This window comes from Palaemon carinicauda, chromosome 44 (genome assembly GCF_036898095.1).
Source record: "Palaemon carinicauda isolate YSFRI2023 chromosome 44, ASM3689809v2, whole genome shotgun sequence".
Taxonomy (NCBI): domain Eukaryota; kingdom Metazoa; phylum Arthropoda; class Malacostraca; order Decapoda; family Palaemonidae; genus Palaemon; species Palaemon carinicauda.
The window spans coordinates 46,469,810-46,482,036 of NC_090768.1; the positions used below are offsets into that span (position 1 = coordinate 46,469,810).

The following is a 12,227-nucleotide window of genomic DNA, read 5'->3' on the forward strand; positions in this document are numbered from 1 at the left end:
CTCTCTCTCTCTCTCTCTCTCTCTCTCTCTCTCTCTCTCTCTCTCTCTGACTCAAGTCCCTGGGAAAGGTCCGTTTGCAACAAGTCTCTAGGCTTCTACAGTCAACTCTTTCTTGTTAAGAAGGCATCTGGAGGCTGGAGACCTGTCATAGACCTCTCAGCCTTGAACAAGTTTGTGGTGTAAGGCTATCGCTTGGCCTTGAGTCAGGTCTTGGGCAAAAAGGAGTTGACATATCCTCATCGTTAGAGCTGAATATGCTCATACAAAGTTTTTTTAGGTCTTCCCCCAGTCGGAAGAGAGGCTACCTGCTCTTTGTTCCCTGAATGAAGCACTGAACGACCCACTGAGGTTGGCTCCCGACCATAACCTCACTGATCTTTCTGCTTGCTTTAACCTTTGCAAGAAAGTTAGCGAGCTCCATGGTCTTTCTTGCAGCGTCACTTATTTAAGGATATGGTGGCAGGTCTCGCTATCCTTCGTCCATGAGTTTATTCCTAAGACAAAATCCGTCATTACCTAATTCTAGGTTCATGTTGTTTCATATTTTGATTCTTTAGGGAATCAAGCGATGATCCTCATTTGCTACTGTTGTGTTCTGTGAGGGTGTCAAGACGCTATCTCAAGCGCACAAGTAGAGCTCGTCCCCAGTTAAAACATCTATTTGTTAGTACTGTTATGAATAAAAAGAAAGTAACTAAGAATACCATCTCTGTATGGATCAGTGAATTCATTGACCGAGCATCCATCCTTCTCCTTTGTCTTATAGAGGAATGCGACCCAGAGCTCAAGATGTCGGGCGCAAGCATGTCCAAGGCATTTACAAAGAACCTTCCAGTGACGGAGGTTTTACAAGTGGGCGTCTGGATACGCCAGACTACAGTAATACCTCTGGAAACGAAATTATTTCGTATTGGAGTGGCTTTCGTATCATGATTTTTACGTATGATGAGTCACATTATACATGTAAATTGCCTAATTCGTTCCAAGCCCTACGAAAATACCACATTGAATTTTATAATAAAGCTATAACCACTGTGGAATACAGCCAAATAGATTTGAATTATTCAATATACCTAAGCTAACTGTTAATACCTGTAAATGAAGTAGATATTAGAACATACGTAATAATGAATGGAAAATACAATACGTACTGTACTGGACAGTACAGAAGATCCTCAGCTTACAAACATTTTCATATACAGAAACTTTTGTATCGAGAGGTATTACTGCACCTTCACAGACCACTACCAGGTCTTGACCCATAGTTTTCTAGATACATTCTCTCTAGGATCTGTTGTAGCTGCTCAGCAAGTGGTTTAGCTACCTTAGATCCTCTCATAAGACCATCAGCAGTTGATTGAAGACAGAGGTCAGTCTGGGGTTAATATTAGAATGATTGGCCTTTTCTTTTCATCACCTTCCTCTCATTTGGGGCACAACATCCGACACCCTGTCAGCTGGATTCTATCTATATGCAGGTAAGCCCCATGTAGCTCATAGCTATTCTATAATTTTATACTGTAGAAGGGCCATCCCAACACTAATTACGAGGGGGAATGGGGCATCTATGGGTAACCCATTTTATCGTGTATACTGTACTGTATTCAAAACCTGGTGCTTATCTTTGCCCGAGATAATATTCACGATAGTGTTCTTACGTTCATGCTCCTCTAGTATATAGGTCGTTGACCTGCCGGTATTGTCAAGCCACTGGTTAATAAGGTGCAAGGATTCCCACTCTTCTCATTTTATCATGCTTGAGTGCAGTTATCGGTTGTTGACACCTCATTAAAAGTTTTAACAGAAGTAGTTCAGCTTCCATGAATATCATACTCCTATGTAAAGAACTAAGGTTTGTATAGTTAGGAAAAATACAAATAACTTCCAAATCTGTCATTTTATAGTGTTGAATAGAGTTACTGAAATTTGTTTGAGATGATCGTGATTTATTTGCAAGTAACTTTTTGGTATGATTTATTTTATCAGGTATAGGTGAAAACATTATCAACAAGAAAGAGCCTGAAAATAAGAAGTTGAAGAAAGATGTGCAGAAAATGGTGTCAAGTGTCAGAAATTCAAAAAAGAGGAAGAGAAAGAAAAAGTATAATGGATTGCAAAACACCATTACTTTAGCAGCCAAACAAAAACCACCAGTAGATGTTACTGTTTATGATTACACAAATAAGAAAGACTCCAACAATTCTGCTGCTGTGGAGAGATCAGAATTGAAACAAATTTCTATGCCAAATACAGTAAGTGTTAAGTTGGCTTTGATTGGTAAGTGCGCTTGGTAATTGTTGGTTACAGTACTGAATATTTGTTGTTTCTACACAAATTCAAGCCTTCATCCTTTTGTAGAAGTATGATATTAGTGAAGTTGGAGACTTGTGTGTTGAAATTTATAACAAGGTGTAGATAATTACTAATGGGTAGCTGTGAACCTCTGCTCCCTGCCAGCTTACCGAGTAATCACTTTGACTTCAGCAGCCGAATGGCACATACATAGTCATGGTGCAAATAAACTTGGCATTTTTATATTTTTTATTTTTACTTGAAGATTTTTGTGTTTGGCAAATGGAGAAACCACGTGTATGCATTTGGAATTTCCCAGGTTTTCCCAGCCATAGGTGTGGAATCTTTATGAGCAGTACTTCGTGGAGCCCTATTCTCTGAGCCGTTGCAGAGGTCTTGACTGCTAGCAGTCATCACCCTTTGAGGAAAGTAGGGAGTGATTGTCCTCCCTGTGGTTGGAGTACTGTAAGAGGAAGAAGAAGTCCAAACAAGATTCTTCTCCTTTGGTGTTTTATTTGAAGTCTTAGAAATCCACTGGACCTCTCCTTTCTTCCTCTAGGGCTTTGGCTTTTGAGTTCTAACTCTCCTTCCTCAGTGGGGTGCCAGTCAAAGAATGATGCTAACGTTGATATAACTTTAGGATAAGTGGTATTATCTGCTTTCCCTAGAGAAGCAGAGGTATTGTGTCATCACAAGGAGACCTTAATCTTTTAACATATGATGATGCCTTTAAGCATTAAGGGCTTTCTGTTGACATAAAGATTTTTGCAAGCCCCTCTACATCTAGGACTAAGTCTTCTGCTGTCCTGTCTTCCCCTGCTGCCCTTGCAGAGAAAGTACTGTAATAGTCTTGACCCTCTCTGTCCAGCCCAGGACTCCTGAAGTTGCAATTGGTTACAATTCTCACCTTAAGCAGCGCTGTCACCTTTGAGTTTATCTCGTAGTAAAGGAAAGAATTGCCCACGACCTCCTTCACTGGTCTGGTTCCTTCATCATTCTCTTCTGCAGTGTGGTTGCTTAGTTCTACTCTTTTTCACAAGGCAAAATGGAGGGAACATTTTCAACCTCCTCCTTGGATGCATGACAAGGATGCCCTCAGTTCTCCTAGGAACTCTCTCTCTCCTACAGCTAGAAGGTGCATTTTTGCTTCCTTCAAAGACGAACCATCTCAAATTTCACAACACAAAGGATGAGAGAAATCTTTTTATATCTATGAGAGACATCAGGTGCTTGCTAATGCTCGCTCGCTTTTTACTTAGAGCAGATGTGCCTAATCCTGAGGTCTTAACAGTTTACATGTGCTCTCCTGCTAAAGCGCTCTAATTCATCTGATCTTGAGGCTTACCTCGTGTGTGCACCCCTAATTGTGCACTTTCATCAGATCCTGAGGTTTTACGTATTTAAGTGCACTCTCACCTGTTGGCGCTCATTCATCTGTTCAAGCACGCTCTCACCTTGTGGTAGGATGAATATTCATACATTCATTGGAAGAGAATAATAATAGTGTATTTACAGTATACAAAACATTAGAACACGTCATTTGATTTTGTCAGCTCAGATCGACTAGTTTAAGCAGACATTATCACATTCTAAAACAATCATGATTTTTTATAAAGATGATTGTGCTTCATTAATGTAATTTATACTTTTATTTTCAATTTTAAGTGCATTTCAACCATCAATTATTAGTGACTTGTATACTCTACAGTATCAGCGAATGTTGTTAGATACGAACAAGTGTTTTGTTGTTACTTACACATAGCGTGATGTGGTGACTTGTGTTATGAGTCATCCTGTACTGAAGCTGTGTTAAAAATGTACAGTTACCTCTGAAAAGTCTTTTGAACTAAAATACCTTGATAGAAAGCACATGAAAAGAATGTAGTGCAGTATAGAGGGTTACATAGTGTTTGTCAACTGCAGGTAGGCAATGGTCAGTGAGTTGGTAGGTTATGAGTCGACTCACCCTAGGGTAGCAAGCATTTGTGGATTCTCGATCTTGCGGTGGATTACTCTTGCTTGGGGGTGCACTCGGGCACACTATTCTTTCTTATTTTTCTTCCTCTTGTTTTTTTAATTTTTTTATAGTTTATGTATGAAAGATTTATTTTAATGTTGTTTCTGTTCTTAAAATATTTTATTTAGTTGTTAATTTTTTCTCTTGTAGTTTCACTATTTCCTTTCCTCACAGGGCTATTTTCCCTGTTGGAACCCTCGGGCTTATAACATCCTGCTTTTCCAACTAGGGTTGTAGCTTAGCAAGTAATAATAACAATAATAATAACCTGGAAGATATTGATGCAATGGTGTAGTGTTGAAGTCACGACTCCCTCCTCCATAGGGCACTCTTTGGCACCATCTGCACCGAGGATGTCTTCAGTACATAATCAGGCATACAAGAAGACGTCAAGTGATTCAAGGTAGTCCAGTACCAAGAAGCAACCTTCTAAGCAGCCTTTTCCTGGCAAGGGCCTTAGGGGTAGAGGAGGGAGAGGTGGAAGTTGTGGCCACTCCCCACTAAAGGGGACATTTCTCCAACCCGACCACCGGTGGGAGGATGCCTGAAGCATAGGTGGCAGAGATGGGAGTTCTTTGGAGTCGAACTTTGTACAATCTCAGTCCTCCGAGCGGATCCCAAATCTCATTTACTCTCCCTCTCCTTTGACACAATATTCAGTGATGTGGTGTTCCTTCGGTAAGGGATCACCGAAGGATCTTGTACCCAAGGTCAAGTTTCCAGCCAGCTGGGTTTTGGACTTCCACCTACCAAAGGGTGAGTCTCCTTAGCGAAGGGTCTGTATGTAAGTAAGAAGTAATGACAAATTTTGAAGTAATTTGTATTTTTCCTAACTATACAAACCTGAGCTCTTTACTCATACTTGGCCCACTGTCACCTGCCCCCTTAGAAGTCCTGCCAGCAATCAAAAGTGACATAAGGCACTGGGTGAGTTTGTGGGCAGGGTGGCCGCTCTACCCAGCTACCCCTACTAACTAGCTGATGGTTGTTAACACTGCATTAAAAGTTTATGGCTAGATTCCATCTTTGCCACAATAATATATCCATAGTAAAGAGCTCAGGTTTGTATAGTTATAAAAATACAAATTACTTCCAAATTGTGACATTTATTGTCATTAAATTTAGGATTTAATTTGCTGACATTTTTAATTTTTTTTTTTCCAGAAAGAGGAGCTTGAAAGAGAAATGAAAAAGATGCGATTTGAGATCTTCAAACTGGGAATGGGAGGTTTCAGCAAAGAAAAGAAGAAAGAAACCAGAGTTGCCTTGGCCATTAAACTGGGTGCTAAACCACGAAAGAATAAGGTATGTACATCATTACTAGAATGGTTATGTCAAGATTTTTTAGATCATGAAATGATATATCACTGAGTAGACTTTGTCATTTATACGGAAAGATTATAACAAAATCTTCATTGCTAAATCTGGACTATATTAGCATGAGAGCAGGTTTTCTGTTATATGTTTACTTTGTTACTGACCCCTGAACATTTTGTAGATATCAAGTCCTGCAGAATTACTCTTATGTTTGCTTAGTTTTCTCAGTTTAGTATATGACACAAAAGTAATGATGAAATAATGGGGTTGCTGTAATGTTTCAGACAAAGACAAACATTTTATATATATATTGCTCACAAGGCAATGAAATAACAAAGAGAGCACATTGTTGTTTCAATGAACTTTGCCTTCAAATAATAAAACGCTGTTAGTTTTGAAGTGACAACCTCATGACCTCAAAATAATCATCATCGTCATCTCCTGTGCCTATTGATGCATAGGGCCTCGGTTAGATTTCGCCAGTCGTCTCTAACTTGAGCTTTTAAATCAATGCTTCTCCATTCATCTACTTCATACTTCATAGTCCTCAGCCATTTAGGTCTGGGTCTTCCAACTCTTCTAGTGCCTTGTGGAGTCCAGTTAAAAATTTGGTGAACTAATCTCTCTTAGTGAGTGCAAAGAGCATGTCCAAACCATTACTATTTACCCCTCACCATGATCTCATTCACATAAGGCACTCGAGTAGTCTCTCATATACAGTAGTTTCATTTCTAATCATTCTCATCATTTAATTCCCAATATTCTTCTGAGGGGCTTGTTTTCAAATCTACAAAATCTGTTGGATTTTCTTTAATTGTCATACCATGACCCGTGTCCATACAGTAACACCGATCTCACTAAACTGATATGTAGCCTGTTTTTTTACATGTAATTTCAGGCTATTTGATTTCCAATTGTTCCGTCCACATACAAACCAGTGCTATTTATAGGGGATATTACTTTCGGTGAAGTTGAAAGATGAACTTCAAGTATCAACTAGGGTTAACCATTCACCTGCTAGGTAGTGGAGGCTGTGGGTTAGTTTGCTACCCTGCTCACTCACACATCTAGGCTGAGTAACCACTTATGCTTTTGGCTCGGTGGAGAACGGACATTGCCGCTCACCCCCTTCCCAATTGACTTGCCATTACTGACTTAATTGCTTTTTTCTTTTGCTGTTTAGCTTGTGTGCGCTGTCTCCTTGGCCGTTCTCATGCGGATTTGCCGTGGACCTGAGGACCGCTCCTGCGAGACTTCCACGTCCTCCTTGGATACAGACCCACATTTGCTGTGTCCATCCTTCGTAGGGTGGCGTTGTGATCAGGTCAACACCTGCCCTGCATGCCGGGAGTGGTCTGCCTCTTAGTGGGAGAAGTTTTGCCGCTGGCATAAGAAGTCCTAAAGAGACTCTTTGCCTTCGGGGTCTTCCTTAATGTCAAAGAAACCTAGGACTACTTCTTCGACCCCCTGGCCTCTTCCCGAAATTCCTGTTCGGTCAGTCTCCCCTTGGGAACGATGAAGCATAAGCTCATACCAGTTAACAGCAGGTCAACCTTGGAGTTCGAGGAATGGGACTGCTTCTCCTGGAGAAGCAGTCCCGCCCCTCTCCCTGGGTGGAACTTTTTCATTTTCCGATCTGTTTCAGGTGTGGCTGTCACTGGGGTAGACCTGTCTCTGTTGAAGGAGGTTCTGCTAGAACTTCTTCAACTCAGTACTGAGAGGAATTGTACACTGGCTTCCTTAGAGGTGCATCCCTTGTCGCTGTTGAGTGTGGGCCTGCGAGATCCCAGGTTTTTGTCTACTCTGTCCGAAGCTGAGGAAGGTATCAACACCATTTCTCAGGCGAGAAGAGGTTCCAACCCAGCGACGGTTGTCTTCCCTAAGTTACCTATCATCCCTGACATGTCTAGTGCCCAACGGCCGCCTCAGGATCTTATCTTACTTATGGCGGCTGAAGTCAAGGTAGAATCAGTCTAGCTATTCTCCAGACATTTCAGTTCCCATAGGACTAGAAGAGCAGCTGGAAATAGATGGTGAGTGACAGATGAGAACCTCTGCAAGGGTGCAGACCTCGTTCTCCCCAGTTAGTTGATGCTCTATTCAGATGCATCAAAAGAAAGGTTTGGTGGCCCACATGGGGCACCACACTTCCTCGCCCTTTGGTCTGAGTTTGAAGGGTATCAGCGCATAAATATTTTGGAGATAAGTGCAGTCTTTATAGCCCTCCAACAGTTCCATCAGTTCCTGGCGGGTCACTCTATGGTATTGATGAGCGACAACACCACGGTAGTGGCTTACATCAACAAACAAGGCGGTGCCTTTTTGCAGCCCCTATGCCATCTAGTAGTAGAGATACTGAGATGGGCTGAAGACAACTCGGTGGCCCTATCAGCCCGCTTCACTCAGGCAAGAGGAATGTGCTCGCAGACAATCTGAGCAGAGCGACACAGATAGTGGGTTCCGAGTGGTCTTTAAATCATCTAGTAGCCAACAAAGTTTTGGCTTTGTGGGGTTCCCCAACTGTGGACTTGTTCGCAACATCCCTGAATTTCAGGCTCCCGCTTTATTGCTCCCCAGTCCCGGATTGGCTCTCTGGCAAAATGCATCCCAATAGTGGTGGGACAACATAAATGTCTACGCCTTTCCTCCCATTCTGTCTGATTAAGAGAGTACTTAACAAGACCAGAGCATCCGACAGTCTCTCGATGACCCTCATAGCTCCAATATGGCATCACACAGAGGTGGTTCCTAGACCTTCTGCAGATCCTAACAGAGCTTCTGAGGAAACTACCTTCACGACATGATCTACTCAAACAGCCTCATGCGAACATCTTCCACAAAGCCGTAGCTTCGCTACGACTTCATGTCTGGCAACTATCCAATATCTCCTCACTCAGAAAGGATTTTCGCAACAAGTTGTGAAAGGGATGTCTGGATAGCTTCGGCAATCTTCAGCCTCAGTCTACCAGGTTAAGTTGAGTGTCTTTCATGTTGCCGATGCACGATATTTTATAGTTTTAGTTCTGTGGAGAGAGAGAGAGAGAGAGAGAGAGAGAGAAAGTGTGTGTATGTGTGTGTGTCCCTCAGTGTGAGGCACCTTGTTTATCCACCAGAGAGTTGCTAATGCATCTTCCAGTGTATTTTGCATCTTCCAGTCTTGGATGGTCTGGGATGCATCTTAGGTATTTATCGAGCTTATTCTTAAAATACATCTACGCTCACTCCTGATATGTTTCTTAGATGAGCTGGCAGCGCATTAAATAGTCGCTGGATTATCGATACTGGTGCGTAGTGGATTATTGTCCTGTGCGCCTTCCTTAGTTTTCCTGGTATAGTTTTTGGCACTAGAATGAAAGAATTAAAACACTTCTTCAGAATAGATTGATCACCAAAAATCTTGAAAGTTTCTCAATAGTCCTTTTTTTTTTTACCAATAAAGGGTCCAGAGGTGCACATGTGCATGCACATTTGGTTACTCGGATCTATTACTTCTCTCTAAGAGACCTTGGATTTGGACTGTCTGGTCAAGAATGTAGCTGTGACTTGGGCTCAGTATGATTGATGAGTTTATATAGAATATGTCTTTAATGTTGTGAAAACTCCTATTTACCCACCAAGCCTTTAAAACATTTTTTAATGCATAAAGAATACTGTTAAGTGATTGGAACTTTGGTAAACATACATTGTAGTCTCTCTCTCCTCTCTCTCTCTCTCTCTCTCTCTCTCTCTCTCTCTCTCTCTCTCTCTCTCTCTCTCTCTCTCTCTCTCTCTTTTGATAGAGCAATTTCCCCCTGTGAAAAATGTTAGACAAGACTTGTTTAACATAGAGATATAAGGAAAATATTGGCTTTTAATTTTTTTTTTTTTTTTTTTGGATTGAGGGATTTTCCCCTGTGAAAAAATGCTAAACAACACTTGTTTAACATAGAGATATAAGAAATATATTGGCTTTTAATTTTTTCTTTCAAGTGTTTACTGTTGTTTCAATAGTGTTTTGAATTGATGGTAACATTATATTTTTAAGATTATTTTTTATTACTTTTACAAGTTTAGAAATTTTGAATCTTGAAATTATAATGCTGTGTATATGTTTATGGAGTCTGCTGAACTTTTTAGCAATCAATTTTCTATAGTTCTTTAAATACTTTACTTTTCTTCAATCACCAGCATGTGAGCTATAAGGATCTACTTGTTATGAAGAAGAATGAAAAGATTCAAAAGAAAGCCCAACAGGAAATGGAAAAAGAAATGGGAATTAAGGTAATGTGTAAATATGTATTTAAAGTATTTATGATATATGCACATGTCAAGTAGTATGCTTTGATTATAATGTATGCAGTCATACATAAATCCTTATTTTATAAGAGCTGCTTACCTTGCTGATCAATTGATAGTAGTATTTTAAATTTAGATTTTTTTATTTTTATTTTTATCTGTGTAAACATTCAGTGGTGAATGACAGTGTGTGTTTACTTGTGCAAAATTCTTTGTATGAAAGAATCTTTTTACCAATTCCAAATATTACAGGCTGCACTTTTTTTTTTTATTTAACAAAGTAATATTTTATTAAATTCATACTACTCTTTAATATTATTTACTGTATTATTATAACCTTGAATGACTAAATCCCCAGGATAACAAGGTGATAAAGTCAAAACCATTTATTTTTGTGATATATTTTACACGTCATCCTACCATAAACTTTAAAAAATCAATAAAAATAGGCATCTAAATTCAAAAATGTACGAGAATGTATTAAAAATGCTTGAGGTAAATTGGTACTGTACTGTATTGGATTGGTATATTTGGTTATCAGGAGAAAGTTAGATTCTTCCAATAGTTATAGTAAGATATTGTTTCACAAGAAAATTTTAAATTTGATGCAAGTGTTTGAAGCTTATAGTTAGGATTTGGTATTAGTATTTCAAGTTTATGGTTTTTTTTTCAGGACAAGAAGAAAGCTAAGCCAGATCTTAAAGAGAAGAAAAGGAAGCCTAGAGCGTATTCGTCACAAGTTGGTCGCTACAAGGATGGGGTACTGTCTCTGTCTAAGAAGGATCTGCATAAAATTAAAAACTCCTAGTGAAAGGTGTTTAATAAAAATCCTTCGTATTATACTTTGTAAAAGATGTATATTTTTTCCTTTTGAGGCATGAAAATTCAGGGCAGTGGTTGAATTCTGTTTCTTTTACAAATAGTCTTATCCGGTTGAATTCTGTTTCTTTTACAAATAGTCTTATCCGGAGAATTTTTTACCTCTGGTAGTTACGTAGATCTATTAGTCACTAATTCTCTTATGCTATACCAGTACTCTTGGTTCACCAGTTGAGACCTGAATTTACTTTAATTTTTCTTTAGATAAAAACTGATTATACTGTTGCTTATCTGTCTTACCTGGGTAAAACATATATAGAATGAAGTTTTGAGTGATCTGTCACTTCGGAATTGATCACGGTTGGGGAATAAGAAGGTAAAGCCAATTGTCCCATTAAATGAAAGCATCATCAACATAATATAAAGATGGATATCATCTAATTTTCAAGATTATCCTATTAAAGACAAAGACTAGTTCGAAGATGATTGTAGGCGTGTTAATTTTGAAAAACAAGAAGCTTATAATCTTTGGTAAAGAAATGCTGTAAATTTGAACTTACTGTACTTATATTGATTATAACCAATCAACTTTATTCATAAAAGAAATCCTTCTTGTTAAAAATGCAGAACATGAATGGTGAGCTACCCTCAAATCTGTATTTCCATGTATGATCTTTGAATAGAAAATACAAGTACAGTACAATAATACTTTGACATACGAGTGCTCTAACATACGAGCAAGCTGCCGAGCAAATTTTTGCATTGAGATACGAGTATGCTTACAGATGCTAACGCTAGGTGGCCCAGCGCTTGGGAGTGCTCTAAGCCCGCATCACTCGTTCATTTCACATGATCATCGATTTTAGTACACATCTCCCATGTAGTCTTTGCAGTACAGTATTTACATGATTTTAACTGTACATTTTTTTCACCTTTTTCATAATAAGTGATGAGTCCTAAGAAAGGGAATGATAATGTTGGCAGTGCGAAGAAAAAATACACATGATGATGACAGAGGAGAGGCATGAAATTATCGAGTAACACTAGCGTGGTGTCCACGTGAGTGAGTTGGCGTGCCATTACTAGCTAAGTACCTCGACAATATGTACAATCCTCAAGCAGTAAAAAAAATACAAATTAAAAAAAGTAGAAGAAATTAATTAAGATTGAGTTTTGAGGAATGAAGCTAAGTGCAGTTAATTTTAAGTTTAAGTGTAAGGCTATGTGTAAGAAACAGTAAATACAGTACCGTCCAATTCACTCTCCTTCCCTTCCTCTCTCTCCTCTCTCTGCACACACCGCCGTTAGCTGCTATCGTCTGACTTGAAAGTAAGAACTCCATAATAAAACATTTTATTACAGATCACAGTACAGTGATCATTTATATAATTTTTTAATGTAATGTAAAGTATGTTTATACTGTACTATTAGAAATGTTTTTTCCTTGTTATATAATTGATTTTGGGGTTTTTAGAAGGGCGGGAATGATTTCCATTATTTTCAGTTA

At 39.1% G+C, this 12,227-nt stretch overlaps 1 protein-coding gene across 1 annotated transcript in view; it reads left to right on the plus strand.

Moving 5' to 3' along the window:
• The window catches only part of LOC137634510 (uncharacterized protein C1orf131 homolog), a 46,133-nt gene extending 35,132 nt beyond the window's left edge, over nt 1–11,001 (plus strand). The window contains exons 3-6 of the mRNA XM_068366951.1: nt 1,987–2,252; nt 5,474–5,614; nt 9,794–9,886; nt 10,575–11,001. Coding sequence (XP_068223052.1) covers nt 1,987–2,252; nt 5,474–5,614; nt 9,794–9,886; nt 10,575–10,709 — 635 coding nt within the window. The 3' untranslated portion in view covers nt 10,710–11,001. The remainder of the gene's footprint in view (nt 1–1,986; nt 2,253–5,473; nt 5,615–9,793; nt 9,887–10,574) is intronic.
• The last annotated feature ends 1,226 nt before the right edge of the window (nt 11,002–12,227 follow it).